At 38.6% G+C, this 18,910-nt stretch overlaps 1 protein-coding gene across 3 annotated transcripts in view; it reads right to left on the minus strand.

The window, feature by feature from the left end:
• Nucleotides 1-18,910, minus strand: part of LOC113093030 (NACHT, LRR and PYD domains-containing protein 3-like) — an 83,443-nt gene that overhangs the window by 57,213 nt on the left and 7,320 nt on the right. For 2 of the 3 annotated variants that reach the window (XM_026258853.1, XM_026258851.1), the window contains exon 2: nucleotides 14,065-14,338. In XM_026258853.1, the coding sequence (XP_026114638.1) occupies nucleotides 14,065-14,320 (256 nt within the window). In that variant the 5' untranslated portion in view covers nucleotides 14,321-14,338. Of the gene's footprint in view, nucleotides 1-14,064; nucleotides 14,448-18,910 lie in introns of those variants that run through there. The other variant, XM_026258852.1, reaches the window with a different exon arrangement.

Here is an 18,910-nt window from a genome sequence, read left to right on the forward strand (position 1 = left end):
AAGGGGACTGTGTAGAAAGAGTAAATACCTATAAATACCTGGGCATATGGCTTGATGAAAGGTTAGGTTTTAATATTCATATTGACAATCTTTCAAAAAAACTCAGACCCAAATTGGGGTTTCTTTTTCGTTTAAAGAAATGTTTTCCTTTTGAAGCCAAAAAGAGAATTATTCAAAGTGGTTTTCTTTCTGTGCTGGACTATGGCGATTTGATTTATATGCATGCTAACGTATCTTCACTAAAAAAATTAGATTGCATATACCATGCTGCAATACGATTTGTGACAAATGCTCCTACACGTACCCATCATTGCACTTTGTTTGATTTGATTGGCTGGCCCTCCTTGTATCAGAGGAGAAAAATGCATATGTTGATGTTTATTGCCAAAGCTCTAATAGGTAAACTGCCTCTGTATATCTGTAGTCTCCTATCTTATTGTTCTGGTAGTTATAAAACTAGATCGTCTTTTAAATTACTTTTAACTGTGCCTCGATCATACACCGAGTTTGGTAAAACTGCCTTTTCCTGTTACGCGCCCAGACTATGGAATGAAATGCAGAGTATTTTGAAGCTAAACATGCTGCCATCGTTAAATATTTTTAGAAACCTTTTGATGTTACATTTGAAAGTATTATGTTCCTGTTTTACTTACTTAACACTTATATATTACATTAATCTTGAATGCTGGACATTTTTGTTACAGTATTTTTTTGTTTTTGTTTTGTTTTCCTTTAATGTTTGTCTTGTGATTGTAGCCAATGATAATCTCTCTCTGGGGCGTGCCTTATTCTAGGTGGCCTATAAAGATAGCCTTTTTTTTTCTTTTTTTTTTATAACATAAAACAAATAAGTCTCACAAAATGTATACAAAAAATATATATACTTTACACAAAAAACAAACAAACAGAGAAACCACCCCACCTACCCCCCATGAACAGGCACCAGATACAATGAAAAATATACACCGCAAACAATGACATACCTAATCAAACATATGCAAAACATTAAGATTAAAGATGGAGTGAAGGAATAGAACAATGAGCTTTTAATTCAACCCTTGTAAAGATACCCATGGAAGGGGCCCCAGATTTTATCAAATTTTTTAGAAGCATCAATCTTAGAAAAACGGATCCTTTCGAGCTTGAGAGCGGCAACTATCTCCGTCAGCCATTTATGAAAACTGGGCGGTGAAGTGGACTTCCAATCCATCAAAATCACCCTTTTCGCTACCACCATACCAAACATAAGAGACAGTTGCTGAGAATGTGTTAATGCTAATGTAGGGTCAGAACATCCAAGCAAAGCTAATTCAAGATCTGGACTAATAACTTCTCCAAAAACATTTGAATACCACCGAAAAATATTTTTCCAAAACTCAGAAATCTCAGGGCAAAACCAAAAAGAATGGGCATGTGTGCCATCTGAGCTCTTGCATCTATCACATAATGGGGAAATTGAAGTGTAAAATTTATTGAGTTTAGTTTTGGTATAGTGTAACCTATGCAATACTTTAAACTGTATAAGTTGTAATCTAGAATTAATAGAGCATGTATGGATTCGTTTCAGACCCTCTTCCCAAATCTCGTTTGAGATATTAATTCCGGTATCATTTTCCCATGCTATTCTGGTGTTCTGAAGACACTGCAAAATGAGAAACAAACAAAGAAACAAACCGTGTCACCAAATGTTTGTCCATAGGAGGTTGACCCAAAAGATCATACATAACATGATCCTGAGGCAAATCCTGAAACTCATTAAAAGAATGTTTTATGTAGTGACGCACCTGTAAATATCTGAAAAAATATGATTGGGAAAGATTAAAGGTTTTATACAAGTATTCAAAAGTGGCAAATTTTCCATTTACATAAAAGTCCTTGACCGTGGTTAGTCCTTTGCCTCTCCACAATGAAAATACTTTATCAGACAGGCCAGGCAAAAAATTTTGATTATTGCAAATGAACAAGCACACGGAAGGACGTGTGATGTTCAACACCATGTTCATTTGTTTTAAAATTCTAATGGAACTGAGCACAACAAAATTATTACATTGTAACTTCCTTAAAGATACAAGGTAGAAAAAAGAATAGTAGCTAGGGAGCTACCAACAACTGACCGAGCCTCAATATACAGCCACTTTGGATGTGTGTCCATCAAGTGATCGGCAGCTTGATTGCTAATCCGCCAGAACATCATAGTACTGGCATTAGCAGCCCAATAATAGTGTCGGAAAACAGGTAGCGCTAAACCACCCAACTCTTTCGGCTTCTGCAAATGGGCCATAGAAATTCTATGTGCTTTAAAGCCCCAAATGAATGGCAAAATGATAGAATCTAATTGTTTAAAAAAAGAATGTGGCAGATATATAGGTAAGTTCTGAAACAGATAGATGAAGCAAGGTAGAGAGACCATTTTAATGGCATTGACCCGACCAATTAAAGATAACGGAAGAACCCTCCATTTATCTAAAGAGATTTTTAGCTTGTTTATGGCTTCAGTGAAATTTAAACTGAAAATATCTTTACAGTTTTTGGGAATGACTAATCCTAAATAAGTAAAGTGATCCTCTGTAATTCTAAAGGGTAATGACTTCAAAAACTGAGCATCCAGCCCCTGATCCAGGGGCATGAATACGCTCTTTTCCCAATTAACAGAATAACCAGAAAAAGAGCCAAAAATCTCCAGTGATTCCATTAAAAGTGGCAAAGCAGAACAAGGATCACTCAAATATAAAAGCAGATCATCTGCATATAATGACAGCTTAACGACCAGCACGACCACAGGATATACCCCTAATTCCAGAGTGATTGCGAAGATGGATGGCCAGAGGTTCTAAAGCTAAATCAAATAACAGTGGACTTAAACAACAGCCCTGACGTGTACCACGCTGAAGAGGAAAGAAAGCAGACCTATCCCAATTAGTAAGTATTGCAGATTTGGGGGAAGAATAAAGTATTTTTATCAATAGTTTAAAATTCTCACCAAAGCCAAACCGATCCAGGACGGAAAACATATAACTCCATTCAATACAGTCAAAGGCCTTTTCGGCGTCCAACAAAAGAACAGCCGCCTTAGACCTCTGACTCTCATTACTATACAAAATATTTAGCAGGCGACGAGAATTAAAAAAAGAAAATCTTCCTGGGACAAAGCCAGTTTGGTCTGAGTGAATTAACGAGGCCACATGTTTATTCAAACGCATGGCAAAAATTTTGGTAATCAATTTTTTATCGCAATTGAGGAGACTTATTGGCCTGTAACTAGAGGGCTCTGTAGCATCTCTATCTTTTTTCTTCAAAAGGCATATATGTGCCTCATAAAAAGAATCAGGAAATTTTTTATTTTCAATCGAATGATTTACCATTCTAAGCAACAAAGGAGCAACTGCGTTTGCATTAGCCTTATAGAATTCCACACCAAACCCATCAGGACCTGTGGCTTTCCCATTAGAGAAGGAGTTAATTGCCTCTAAAATTTCACCGAGAGTAAACGGTTCCTCTAATTCCTCTCTGGCACATTCATTAAGTTTTGGAAAGTCCACCGAATCAAGAAATCGATGCCCTGTAGTACTCATCTCAGAACAGCTAGAAGAATAAAGATGCTTGTAGAATTCAACAAAACGATTATTAATTTCTTTAGGATGCGTTAATAAAGTACCATTCTGAGATTTTATTTGATGAATGGCCCTACTAGCCTGCACACCCCTTAATTGCGCGGCAAGAAGCTTATCTGCCTTGTCTCCCAATTCAAATTGTTTTTGTTTAAGTTTTATTAACAAATTAGAAACCTGATCACTCAAAATAGAGTTATATTCATATTTCAACTTGAGAATAGCATTAAGGTCACTCTGAGCCTTAGAAGAACGAAATGTTTGTTCTAAAGGTGGAAGTATGGATTCTATCTCAGACAAACGTCTACGCTTCTCCCTCCTCAACGAAGATTGATATGCAATAATATGACCTCAACACTACTTTACAGGTTTCCCACAGACAAGAGTCTGAAACATCCCCCTTATCATTGGTCTCCAAAAATTGACTTAAACAATCAGACAGATAGGACTGAAACTGTTTATCCATTAATAATTGAGGATTGAAGCGCCAACAATACTGCACCTTTGGTAGCAAAGTTTTCAAAACCATAGAAATAGGGTTATGATCAGAAATGAGAATATTGTGATATTTGGACTGAGTCACCCCCTCAATGAGTTTAGAATCAATTATAAAGTAATCAATACGTGTATAGGATTTATGGACACGAGAAAAAAAAGAATAATCACGAGCAGTCGGGTTAAATAACCTCCATATATCCACAAGATTCATGGATTTTATCAAATTATTTAAAACGCCTACAGATTGAATAAGAGGAGGAACTTTTGAGGAGTGACGATCGAGATGAGGATCTAAATAACAATTAAAGTCTCCAGCAATTATCAAATTGGTTGAGTTAGTATCTGGAAAGAGCCTGAATAATTTCCTAAAAAAAACATGATCATCTATATTCGGCCCATACACATTAACACATGTAATCGGGAAATTATTAATGAATCCAGATACAATAATATATCTTCCTGCAGGGTCAGACACCACAGAGTGCAATCGAAAAGGAACTGATTTCCGAAAAAGTATAGCCACACCTCTAGCTTTAGAGGAAAAAGTGGCTTGATAAACTTGCGAAATCCAATTTGCCCTCGCATCTGTTCATTGGGTCTATCTAATATGCGTTTCCTGAAGAAAAATAATGTCAGCCGACAATGACTTTAAATGTGCAAACACTTTCCCCCTCTTAATCGGGGGCCCCATTCCTCTAACATTCCAACTAACAAATGTAATATTCACTCCATCATTACTTTTATTATTAAGACCCATGTCAGTCATTCAATATCTTCAAAAGCATAGCAAACACAAAATCAACAGTACTTGCAACCACAGCAAGAATAAACATGATCTGGTGCAACAAAAACAAAAACAAAGAAGAACTCACGAACTCCCCACAGCTGCCCCAAGAACCGAAGCAGCGAGTATTCCCCATCATCTTGGAGACAACAAGAGTGCAAGACTAACTAAGCTTACCTTAGCCAAAAAAAGAGCAGAAATAATGAAAAACACGCGAGTAGAAGAAGAAGAAAAAAAAAACACTTCTGTTCACCACTGCACAAATAGTCAGTAATCTGGATCATGTACCACCGTGAGAATTAACGGAATGTTCCAAAAATAGTCCACTTCTATTAGTCAGGGTCCATACTCGGACCAAGCTGAGTACGTAAAGACTATGCTGACTCATTCGACAAGTTATCCACAAACGTCTTGGCCTCTACCGGAGATTTAAAAAAAAGCTTGCGACCATTGTAATGCACCATCAATTTTGCCGGAAAACACAGAAACCATTTCAACTCAGCCTCCCGCAGAGCTTTCGTGATCGAACTAAATGCACGTCGCCGCGCTGTCACCTCCGGTGTATAATCAGGGAAGATATGAATCCACTTTCCTTTATATTCCAGAGGAAATTTATCTCGGCTCAGGCGAAGGATTAAGTCTTTATCCCGATCATTGTGGATCTGTGCGATAATGGTGTGAGGACTCTGGCCTTCAGATGGCTTGGGTAAAAACACCCGATGAGCTCGGTCAATCTTCACAGGTTTGGGGAAGTTGTCTCGGCCGAAAAGTTCGGTAATCAAGTCAGAAATGAACACCGAAGGGCGCCCCTGCTACTCACCTTCGCTTATTCCCACAAATTTGAGATTCAGCCTTCAAGAACATCCTTCCAAATCATTCATCTTAGCCCAGAGAGATTTGTTTTCCGGACGCAAGTCTTCACACACCTTTTCCACCTCTCCGAGGCGTAAATCGGAACCGTTCATAGCACATTCTATCTCCACCATTATTTGTTTAACGCCTGCCTGTTCTGACTGCAGGTTAACCAGCGTAGCATCCAACGTATCCAAGCGAGCACTCAAAGCTGTCATCTTGTCCTCTATCAGCTTTTTCAAATCATCCCCTTGGGCACCAATTGCAGCAAGTATTGCATTCACATTTCCCTGTGAGACAGAGTCACCTGGATAGGCATCCTCCTTAGTTGCAACAATTTTTGAAGATTTTTTAGACGCCATTTTCCGACAGAACGAGTCAGCGAAATAACAAAAATCGTCCTTAGCGCACTTAAATCTCCCTAAATACTCAAAACAACTGACTAAAGTTAACTCTCAATAAGTTATTATCGATTGTGAAGTGGATTTAAGAGTACTTAGATTACAAAAATATTAAAAATGTATTGTCAGCGGAGAGCTCAGAAAAATACGACTACTCCATGATCTGCGCACGTTCCCCCCCCGGTGTGTAATTGTTCTTAATTCATTGAGTACTCGAGTTTTATAAGAATGTATGTGAGTGTGTGTATTTGATGTTTAATGTGTAATTCTGCTTCCTCACCAGTTGTTGGTGTGATCAGGATTGGTGTCTGTATGGACGAGTCTCTCTCTCTGTTTGGTGGTGGTCTCTTCCGATTGCAGTGTTCCACATTTGTGGTCTGAAGTGTGAGTGCACGAGTGTTTGCTGTGTCATTTTCAGAGAATGAGCAAATAGTCCCCAGCCCTGGAGTGGAGGCCGAATTGTGTGTTAGGGTGTACTCACACTAGGCACGGTTGCCATGAACCGGGCCCGAGTATGATTGCCCCCCCTCCCCACTCCCCCTCTGGCCTGCACTCACATATAGGGTTTCAGCATTCGTGCCGGAGCACGCTTACGTCATTATGGTGCGACGGTTTCGGGATAAACAGGAAGAGCGGCGCTCTCTGAACACAATGGAGTGCATCGCTCTGTTTTCTTTGTGGATAATTTTGTGTTGTTTGGTCCACAGCCTGTTGTTAAACAGATGTGTCACTTTAGTGGCGCGAACATTTTCACGTAATCGTGCTGCTCGTATGAGGATGTTTGCAAGATACCAGCTGAAGTGCAGCAAGGACTTTGCAGTTTTTAGTATTTTTATGCGTTTTGCACCTCTGCCGTAGACCAAAGCGACCCTTTCCCTGCCATGTTGGTTTTGGAGCGTCGCAAAACCGTGATGCAAAGCGTCCTTTTCCGCGCTGGAGTCCAACTGAACCGTGCCCTGCCCCACCTCTTCCAAGCGGGCCAGGGCCAGCTAATCGAGCCGCGCCTGGGGCACGATTCGGAGTACTCACACTAGTCAAACGAACCGCGCTTTGGTGGTCAAACGCACTCGGGCACGGTTCAAACTGGCAGTGTGAGTACACCTTTAGTGTGTGTTTTGATTCGTCTATTTGAATACATTTATTAATAGTGTCCAAATAAAAATTGATTTTGTATTTCATCTGTCTCTGGTCTTATCTCCGCTGCAGCCGAACCTGTGTGCTTTATAATAAATCTTATCAGGCGATTTTCCCGGTAAATTTAGGTCTGCATTCTGGGGGTGAGGCAACCCTCTCTCCCTGGTGTGAATTTTCAAATTTATGCCCATTATAAAACGACCGCTCCGCCACATATTTTATGTGTGAAATTTTGTATGCTGCCATTTTGACCAGGACTCCCTGGTAGAAGAGATTTTTATCTCAAGGGATTATTCCTGGTAAAATATGGGTTAAATAAATTTTATCCTTTAATGTGAATAATGTGGAACTATTGTGTTAACTTCAAATTGTGGATTCAGTGAGGAATATATGATTTAAAGGGGGGGTGAAATGCTATTTCATGCATACTGAGTTTTTACACTGTTAAAGAGTTGGATTCCCATGCTAAACATGGACAAAGTTTCAAAAATTAAGTTGTACGTTTGAAAGAGTATTTTTGTTCCCAAAATACTCCTTCCGGTTTGTCACAAGTTTCTGAAAGTTTTTTCGAGTGTGGCTCTGTGTGACGTTAGATGGAGCAGGATTTCCTTATATGGATCCTGAGGCACTTCTGCCGGAAGAGCGCGCGCTCCCGTATAGCAGAGCACTGAGAGCACAGACATTCACTGATCAGAGCGATTCACTGATCACAGCGAGAGCGTCGCGAAAAGTCACAAGAGAAGTGTGTTTTTGGTTGCCAGGGCAAGACAACCCTGCACATATTACCAAAAAAAACAGGATTAAGAGACCAGTGGATGGAGTTTATTTTTACAGAGCATCAACGGAGTTGTGCAAGTGTTTTTGTTTGTTCCCTGCATTTCGAAGATGCTTGTTTTACAAAAAAGGCCCAGTTTGACGCCGGATTTGCGTATCGTTTATTTCTTAAGGATGATGCAATCCCAATGAAAAAGGGTCACGATCGTGTGTTGGAACCTCAGGCGGTGAGTAAAACTGCTTAAAATATCTCTGCCTCTTTGTTAGTGCGTCCCCTCCCATGCCGGAGACCCGGGTTCGAGCCCCGCTCGGAGCGAGTCGTTGCTGCTGCTGCTCTCGTTCAGTTTCAGCCCTGGGGATCTGATTCTGGATCATAAATAAACGGCTGAATCTGACTGTAAGCCATGGTTTGTTTTGGATGTTTTTTTCCTCACGGTAATGTCACAGTTTCCAAACGCTCTCAACGCAAAAGCCTACTAGCGCTCGTGATTCTTTAGCTCCGCCCACACGTCACGCCTCCAGGCGCTCGTGTTTTTCCGGGAAAAATCTGTACAGACTATCTTTCTCTTATGAATATAATAAAACTAAAGACTTTTTGGAGTTATGAAGGATGCAGTACTACTCTATAGGTACTCAAGATTAACAGGATATTGAGTGAAAACGAGCATTTCACCCCCCCCCCCTTAAGTAATGGGGGAATATGTTGTGTTCTTGTACTACTGATTCACCAGAAGAGGGCACTATGGGTTACTAGTAGGTACCAATAAAAAGTGTGGAAGAACAATTCAAAGTGAGAAACCATGTGGCATGCAGGCTGAGTTTGTTCTTGGCCTTTGATGCTAATAAATCTTTCAATATGTAACTTCTAGAATCTGATTCCTCATGCGTACCTGGACTTGAAACACTACAGATTGTCCCTTATTGTTTCACTTATTTTCTACAAGAATAAACATGAACATATTATTAGTTCATAGAAATTATTTAAGCAATTACAACCTTTATTAAAACTTGAATTTAAATACTATTAAACTGACTTTAAAATCTCAAGAAGTTTATAAGTAAAAAAGGGTAAAATCTCACAGTGCATGTTAAATAGCCTAAATGAATTGTGTTAACAATATAATTAGAACTAGCAAAATAATTAGGTTTTTTATTTTTTTAAATGAACTATTCATGTATAAATTGGGACAGCAACCATTATATAATTTTTTTTTTAATCGTCCACAGCTGAGCCACGCAAGAGGTGGATCTGCGCCAGAGCACATGAAGTGAATGTGCTGCAAAGTCATGTACAAGTTGAATTTTAACGGATTAATCACCTATTTTTCTTTGATGCATATTTTTTAAAAATGCCAAAAAAATTACTTTTGTGAGAGGAAAAAATTACAGGTGCTGGTCATAAAATTCGAATATTATCAAATAGTTTATTTATTTCACTAATTCCATTAAAAAAGTGAAACTTGTATATTATATTCATTCATTACACACAGACTTGTATTGATGATTATAACAGACAACTAAGGAAAATCCCAAAAACACAGTCTCAGAAAATTTGAATACTGTGAAAAGGTTCAATATTGAAGACTCCTGGCGCCACACTCCAATTAGTTAATTAACTCAAAACAACTGCAAATGCTTTTAAATGGTCTCTCAGTCTAGTTATGTAGGCTACACAATCATGGGGAAGACTGCTGACTTGACAGTTGTCCAAAAGACGACTATTAACACCTTGCACAAGGAGGGCAAGACACAAAAGGTCATTGCAAAAGAGGCTGGCTGTTCATAGAGATCTGTGTCCAAGCATATTAACAGAGAGGTCAAGTTATGTTCTCTGATGAAAGTAAATTTCGCTTTTCCTTTGGAAATCAGGGTCCCAGAGTCTGGAAGAAGAGAAGAGAGGAACACAATCCACATTTCTTGAGGTCCAGTGTAAAGTTTCCAAAGTCAGTGATGGTTTGGGGTGCCATGTCATCTGCTGGTGTTGGTCCACTGTGTTTTCTGAGGTCCAAGGTCAACACAGCCGTATACCAGGAAGTTTTAGAGCACTTCATGCTTCCGGCTGTTGACTAACTTTATGGAGATGCAGATTTTAAAGAATGCATGAAATATGCATTAGTCCTGTAAATTGCATAATGGAGGGTGGTAGTCCAGCAGGGGAAGCATACACTCTTCGGAAACTTAGAATGACAGTCCAGTCTGAATGAAAATGCTCCATATGAACACCTAAGTCAGAATAAAATTCCTCAAACCGAAATAGTAATCGTTTGAGAGGGGTGGGATAAACTTCTATAAACAGAACTAAATTAATATCCTGCCATGTAAACGTATTAAACCGATTATTTTGTATCTATCTAATCACATCAATGATTCATTGTTTAGCAAAGTTTTGTGAGAAATTTTGTATTTTTCCAATTAAGTACAGATTTTTTTTAATTATTTTTTATTTTTATTTTAATATATCAGAATGCAATTAATTATATCAGAATGCAATTAATTTCAGAGCTGCATTACATTATTCCTGCCTATGTAGGCCTGTTGGCGTTTTCCATTTTACCTCTTCATGCAGTTAACATTATCGTGGATGTTTTCAGCCAGCATCTCTACAGAACCTATAAAGTTCTCATATGTCACACGACACTACAATATCAATAATTCTCTGTCACATCCGAATGGATGAAGCGACTTGTGGGGTTTATAACTTTGTTGCGCAAATGCCACACTGTGCAGGAGACTCTTCTCTTGTGCGCGGATGCAGTGCGTAGTGCCGCTTCACACTTTTTTTTTTTTGCAGTTTTTGCTTTTTGCAGTTTGGTGTAATTTACAAACAGTGCCTAATGTGGGGGAGGTTTACCTTGCTTCGGCGATCAGCTCTCAACTTAACCGTTCCAGAAATATTCTGGTGCTACTGATGACATTTGAGCGGAGCTCTCTCACTGCAGCAGACACGCGCACTCTGTAGATGATGGGCAGGCAAATGTGAAATGACTGAACTGATAATGCACCAATTACAACAAAGAATCACGAGTTTCACACAACTGTAGGGTACAAAATTAAAGAGGAAATTATTCATGATAGTAAATTACAGGCTTTTTTTTTTGGTAATTTGTATGTCATCGAAGACCACTTAGAATGTCGCAAAATCGAAAGCACCATATCGGATTAGATGCTGGATCTGGCAACATGGAGGCTGTGTCCCGCACTCTCACTCGCAACTCTCATCTGAATCAACCGCACACTCGCACTGCTAATGTGACATCAACCTTAGAAATAAACACCAGTGACATTGATATTACGCCGCTAAATACAGCGAACCCCAATTGAAACGCCTGCACGAGAATTATTGTTTCATTTCACCCTGTTCTCATGGCCTTATTGGTGTGTCCTCCAGCGATTACATGCTCTAGCTGCTATACTGCTGCAAATATGCTTAAAATTTCGCTCCTGCAACCGATGCAAAATGATATTAACCATCAGGCAATATACACAGCGATATGAATTAAAAGAGCATTCACTTATCTTAGGTGTAGATTTCAGATGTTCAGAAACAAGCTGCAACAGTTTGATTTGCAAACAGCAATACAATCAGTTAATTGCAATCAGTTGATTAGGTAATTACATTAGGTATTACATCATAGGTAAAAATGTATAGCCTGAATGCACTGTAAGTCACTTTGGATAAAGGTGTCTGCTAAATGCATAAAGTTAATTTTTAATTTAATTGCAAGCAGTGATGCTATAGAAAAGACACTGAAGAATAGGAATTTAAATAGACCGCATGTGATAGGTGTCAAGACTGGATTGGTTCCAGTCAGGAACAGCTGACTGTCGGCTGATGCAAGCGGGACTAACGTGGCCTGACTGAACTAACGCAATGCTCAATTTAACACTGTGGCCCTGCGGCGTCAGTATTACACATTCTGGTTGTCTATCTACTGTATATTAAGTGTTCCCTTGGAATCAATATCAGCCATGGGCAGACCAGCCACAAATAACCCACAAGAAAGATTTAAACTCATTCAATATTTTCAATTTAAATTTCTGTACATTTTTCTTTAGTCTGAAGATTTCTTGATCAGAAAAGCTATTTGTATCCTTCTCTCTCATCAATATTCTGGCTGAACTAAACAGCTCACAATCAGGGAAATAATCTTCCACTTTCACCCCTTTCATTCCTTTGTTTGTTTGTAGGAATTTTCTGATTTTCTCAAGTGTTTAAGCACTTCTAACAGATCTTTTTAGTGACACTGAATTCACAGACCCTGAAGATTCACTTTCACTTTCTAGGGCAGACTCATCACCATTACTTATATCTGATTCTATCTGATTCACAAGACTTTCGTTACCTTTCCCTACCATTTCATCTGCAGTTACTTTCCTTGCTCTCTTCCCGTGACCTCTTTTCTTCATTTTTCATTTTATTGCAGGTGTTTTAAAAAAACTTTCATCCTCTACCATATCAGTATTTCCTTCGCACTTGATCCTTCACCAGTTTCCTGTCTCTGTACGTCATTTCTATCTTCACTTGCTTTCTCTTTATTTCTATTCTCATTCTGAAGCAACACCAAATCTTGCTTCTCAGGAAATGCTCGGACTCTGTGCCCTTCCTGTCCACAATTGAAACACTTAATGTTTTCTGAAGATGCATAAATCACATAGTCATAGTTGTCTACCCTAAATTTCATGGCTAAATTTAACTTGTCGTTTTCATTATTTAAAATCATGTGAGTCTGCTTTCTAAATTATACCACATACTTCGACTGAGGTGATCTGCAACTTAGCGAAATCTTTCTAATTTTAGACACAATCTTGCATTGTCTCTTTAGTTCTCTTTCAATAATATCATCTCTGATAAATGGTGGTGTATTTGAAATCGTAATCCTTTTTGCCAAGTGGACCAAAGGCATTACTGGAGTAAACATTATTAATGACAATGCCATTCTCTACAATGCCATTAACTTTTTCCACATTGTCCAAAAAAATAATTATAGCGCTATTTCATTATAGCTGCAGACAGAATACTAGCATATCCAACTATTCGAGCAACCGCAATAGTGCATACTTCAATAGAGCAGTGCTCCGAGGGGATGCTTTCAGTCAGCGCGTCAAAATGTTTAGCAAGTTGCTCACCAAACAGAAAAACCAAGTCAAATAAACAGCAAAAGACAGTGAAAAGATAGAAAACTCATTCTTTCAGTAGCTGTCTTCCACTCTCACACGTTAATTGCGCCCTTTCACTCCCAACATCCGCTCAGAGAGAGAGAGAGAGAGAGAAAGAGAGAGGAAACTGGGAATCATGAGCCACACAAACACTTCAGCAGAGCGAAGCAAGAGGGTCTGGCTGCATACTTGCACTTGCACTCTCAGACACTTGCACTTCCGCTAGTGACATCACTTGGGAGTCTTTATTTATTTATTTATTTAAATTTTATTACTTTGTGTTTGAATTTCCCAACATTTTATAATAGTAGCCAGGTCTCTGCTACCTGCGACACTTGCAATCAACACAAATCATGCGTGTTGCCAATGGAGACAAGACTCTGTGGTGGTGATTAAATGATTAAACCTAATTTAGTACTATAACGTACAGGGTCCTGCAAGAAAAAGACAAGACTGGCAAATCCGTGGCAAGAACAGCAGAATATGAACGCTTGCACATAGTCTTTTGTTTAATCACCACCACAGGGTCTTGTCACCACTGGCAACATGCACAATTTGTGTCGATTGCAAGTGGCGTCACAGGTAGCGGAGAGTGCAAGTAGCAATTGCAAGCGACATTGTAATTTAGTTTCTTTTTTCTTGTCTTCACCACCTGACTACTGTTGTAAAAAGTTGAGAGTTTCAAACAAAAAGTTATCAATAAATAGGACAAAATAAAAAATAAAGACCGCAAGTGACATCACTAGCCGAAGCAAGTGTCTGAGAGTGCAAGTCTCAGAATGCAAGTGCCAGTCTGCAGCCAGACCCTTTTTACATGTTACAGCTCGTATTACAGTCACAGTGAGTTAAATGTCACCTTGCTTGTGTTCTTTCTCCAGCTGTTCAGCCAGATCATTCTTGCTGATCTTCCTCAGGATGCCGACCGTGATCTTCACAGCTTCTTCTGGTCCAAAACACGTTACCAGCTTATCCACTGTTTTTAACTGATCTGCATCCTCCATTTCAGACGATGATATGCACTTATGTTTCTTTAAGTGCCACTGAAACTTCTTAAGATCATCTTTGACCAAGTCCTCCAGTGACTTCAGAAGCAGTTCGTCAACAGTCGCCATCTTTCACCATTTTCACAGCTGCAGGACAAGAAAAAAAGTATCTGAAATAGTTTCAATTTTAACATGTGGACCTGAATGATCAAGTGATTTTTGGAATATTAAATGAATCTGTGATCAGATCAGGACTCTCATCTGATAATAAGCTATTGATTCCTCACACAAGAGGCACACACAAACACTGACAGACAAAAGCAGACACACACACATCAACAAGCTTGAGGAGAGGTACTCTGAGGTTTGTGAAAGCTGAGGTTTGACACAGAATATATTGCTGTGGACAGACTGAACTATGAATATACACACATTCACATGATCTAAATTGTATTGTGTGTAAATATGCTGAAATTATTATTTGACCTCAAAAGACCCACACATAATGTCTCTGTCATACCAATGTGTAAATGATTGAGATTGAAATAGAGGTGAAAAACACAGAAAAATACATGATTTCATTTTGGCAAAGTGGTTAACCAGAAAAATAAAAAATGCCAGGTCATGCCAAAAAGGTTGCAGACCCTTGTTATAGACACTATTCGCCTACTGTGTAAAAGATACAGTAGATGCTTGTCAATCTCAGTGCCCAAATATGTAATGCTCTCAACCTGCTCCACTACCTACCTCCACTAAGGCCTACAGCAAACTGCTGGTAGGAATTACAACAAGCTTCTTCCTGGGTTGGTGACATCACAAACCCTGAAATTTACACTTAGATTAATCATTAATCATTCTGGTAGCCTCTGACGGCAGCATCAGTGAAAACAGGCAGAGACAATGGTAGCTTTAGCAACATTAGCCTTACAGAGAGCCAAAATGCTTTTTTTGGATAACAAAATATGACTCGTGATACTTACCCTGCCCTTGGGAACACACAAAAAAGGGGGTGGGGCCATGTTGGGCTCCTTTAAAGGTGCTAAAAAATGCAAAAAAAGTACTTTAAATAACTGTTTGTGTGAAAACAACCAGCCCATAATGGTAAAAATCCACCCACTCATTTTTTTATAATCTCAATAAATCATAAACAGTCTCTTCAAGTGATTTTTCAGATTTCTCCCTATATACACGTCATTTAGGGAAAAGTCCTGCCCATTTGTGTTGCTGTCTGCCCTATTAGCCTATTAGCACAAACAAGGGTCAGTTAAGTGCTGGAGTTGTGCAAAGTTTGCTTCTGAAAGAGGGATTGACACTAACACTTCATGCACAAATGTCCAGACTCCGGACAAAGTAAGTATCACTAGTCATATTTTGTTATCCAAAAAAAGCATTTTGGCTCTCTGTAAGGCTAATGTTGCTAAAGCTACCATTGTCTCTGCCTGTTTTCACTGATGCTGCCGTCAGAGGCTACCAGAATGATTAATGATTAATGATTAATCTAAGTCTGTAACACTATTACCACCAGTTATTCACTTGTTACAAAAACTGATTTGGCTTTATTAAAATGTGTGCATAATTGTATTCAATATATAAAGTCCAAAGCACAGGGTTTTCTTGCATAATTAGCATTTTAATTGTTTGGTCAGACAGTCCGTATATTATTAACATTCATAAATCGGGGATTAAACATCGAGTTATATTCTGTATGCTAAATATGAAAACAAGCGTATGTGCACAGTACCTATAACTGCGTTTTGAGAGATTCACATGCTAAATTGCCAACTGACCCGGTTTACTCTCATTCATTTAGCTCTCGAACGAGATAAACTATGTACCAGTTAATTTCATTCAATGTTAATTTCACATGTGTACCAGTTCAGTCATTTCATTCACAAATAAGATTTACTAAATCATTCAACTCGTTCACGAACGATATGTGTACCAGTTCAGTCATTTCGTTCACGAACGATATCCCTAGATCTCGTTCAGACTCATTTGAATCCCGTTCAGCGAAGAGCGTATTCGTTCACTACATTCAACAAATCACATGCTCCGTTAGATCTCATACTCAAAGGCTATTTGGCTCGAGGTTAAGTAACTCTTTGACAGGATGAAAAAGTTCACAGATACCCGGTTCACCGAGCTGCGCGTGCACTACTAATAGCGTCACGCTGCTGTGGAGGGAGGAACTTCAGTGAACATGAAATATGAGTCAGTGGATTACGTGAATGAGAACGATTCGTTCACCTAAAAGATACGTTTAAAAAGAACAATTCATTCACAAACGACACATCACTAATGGGAGGCAGGAGCACCAGTTTATGTGCATTTAAAGGCACAAAAAAAAAAAAAAAAAAAAAACAGCGCATTTTGGCTCATACCCTCGTAATTTCAACAAAATTATATGTGGGGTATTTTGACATAAAACTGCACATACACTCTGGATACATTAGAAACTTATTTTACATCTTGTAAAAGGAGCATATAGTAGATGGACAACCAGAATGGTTAATACCGCAGTGTGGCATTTTGGCAAGGCAGCAGCGTCAACCTGTTAACTACACGTTAGTCGCGTGTTAAAATCATTTGCGAAACTGCCACCAGGTGGTGCAAAGGAACATATTGCAAACTGGTTTGTAAACAGAGATGGAAGGACAAAGTAAAAGAATAATAACATTATAAAATAACATTAGAAAATTTACAGTGAATTAATTTCAAGACGTGGGAAAGTCTTAGGCTACAGTCTACGCATCAAAATGTAAAAGAAAGAAATATTTATAACACTTTGTCATATTGCTAATTATGATTTTTTTTCCAGGGATACTGAAACACCAGTGAACTAAGCAAATTTTACCTCATGAATAATAGTTAAGCTTCAAATGGGCAACATCACGAATATAGAAACGTTAGGATTTGTCCCAAAGTATTAATTTTAATATTATAATTTTTTTAAATAGCTAAGCCTACATTATTATTATATATTTGAATTATAATTTATCCATTAGAATGATATTTTTTAAATTCTTGTTCAGTTCTGATAGTTAAATTTAAAGGATTTGTTGTAAAGTGAGGGTAACTAAAAATATCCTGCTGGTACATCATATCATTATTAGGCCTGCCGTCATTATTTCTGAATGTAATAAAATGCGATGTATAACATGACATATTTTTTTCCTTTCATAAAATTAATTTATTTTTAGTGTGTTTTTTAAAAACATGCAGCAAACGAACATAGTATACTTGGCAACAGCGTGCGGGCCTAATCTAGGTTATGTTGTTAATTATCTACAAGTTTCGTGTATGTTTTTATCCAGATTTTTTTTCCATTGCATCTGAAAATTACTTTAAAAAACAAAAAAGCCTCCTCCCCCCTAAAAATTGTGCATGCACGTTCTCCTTTTCTGGTGCAAAAAATGCCTCCCAGGTTGCTGTTCCATTTTATATAGGAATTGTTCATTTAAAAAATCGAATTATATTTTTTGTTTCATTGTAACATGCAATCAAGGTCTTCAGATTCCTCTACAAGATAAGTACATTTAGACTATTTAAAATGCACTGTGGCATTTTACCCATTTCAACATAAAATTTAAAGTCAGTTTAACAGTATTGAGATTCAGGTTAACTGTAGTATAAAAAAGAGCTTTAAATTGCTTAAATTATTTCTATGAATTAAAGTAGCTTATAGATTGTTTGCGACGCTTAAATGCAATTGTTGCTGCTAAGGGTGGCCCAACCAGTTATTAGGTTTAGGGGTAGAGGTCTTCATGGGTCCAAAAATTTGTGCCGGAACCCGAAAGAGACACGTAATGTACTACACCGAACAGACCTTGACCCGTCTGTTATTTCAAATGCTGGACCCGAACCTGTGTAGATCCGAGAAATGCCTACCAGGACCAGACCTGGACCTGTATATTACTTAAAAGCTGGACCCATACCCGCCGGGAAGACACAGACCCGACTAGACCCAATTGCCATATATTCCACCTTAAATTGCAATTACAAGTCAATAAACCTGTTGTGAAAAATAAGTTTTGTCTTACCTAATTTAAAGGGGGGGTGAAATGCTCGTTTTCCCTCAATATCCTGTTAATCTTGAGTACCTATAGAGTAGTACTGCATCCTTTATAACTCCAAAAAGTCTTTAGTTTTATTATATTCATAAGAGAAAGATAGTCTGTATCGATTTTTCCTGGAAAAACACGACCGACTGGAGGCGTGACGTGTGGGCAGAGCTAAAGAATCACGAGCGCCAGTAGGCTTTTGCGTTGAGAGCATGTGGAGGCTGTGACATTACCTTGAGGAAAAAACCATCATCCAAAACAAACCATGGCTAACAGTCAGATTCAGCCGTTTATTTATGATCCAGAATCAGATCCCGAGGCTGAAACTGAACGAGAGCAGCAGCAGCAACGACTCGCTCTGAGCGGGGCTCGAACCCGGGTCTCCGGCATGGGAGGGGATGCACTAACAAGGAGGCAGAGATATTTTAAGCAGTTTTACTCACCGCCTGCGGTTCCAACACGCGATCATGACCCTTTTTCGTTAGGATTGCATCATCCTTAAGAAACAAACGATACGCAAATCCGTCGTCAAACTGGGCCTTGTTTATAAATCTAGCATTTTCGAAATGCAGGGAATAAGCACAAACACTTCAACTCCGTTGATGCTCTGTAAAAATAAACTCCATCCACTGGACCCTTAATGCTGTTTTTTCTTTGG

This window comes from Carassius auratus, unplaced genomic scaffold (genome assembly GCF_003368295.1).
Source record: "Carassius auratus strain Wakin unplaced genomic scaffold, ASM336829v1 scaf_tig00214833, whole genome shotgun sequence".
NCBI lineage: Eukaryota > Metazoa > Chordata > Actinopteri > Cypriniformes > Cyprinidae > Carassius > Carassius auratus.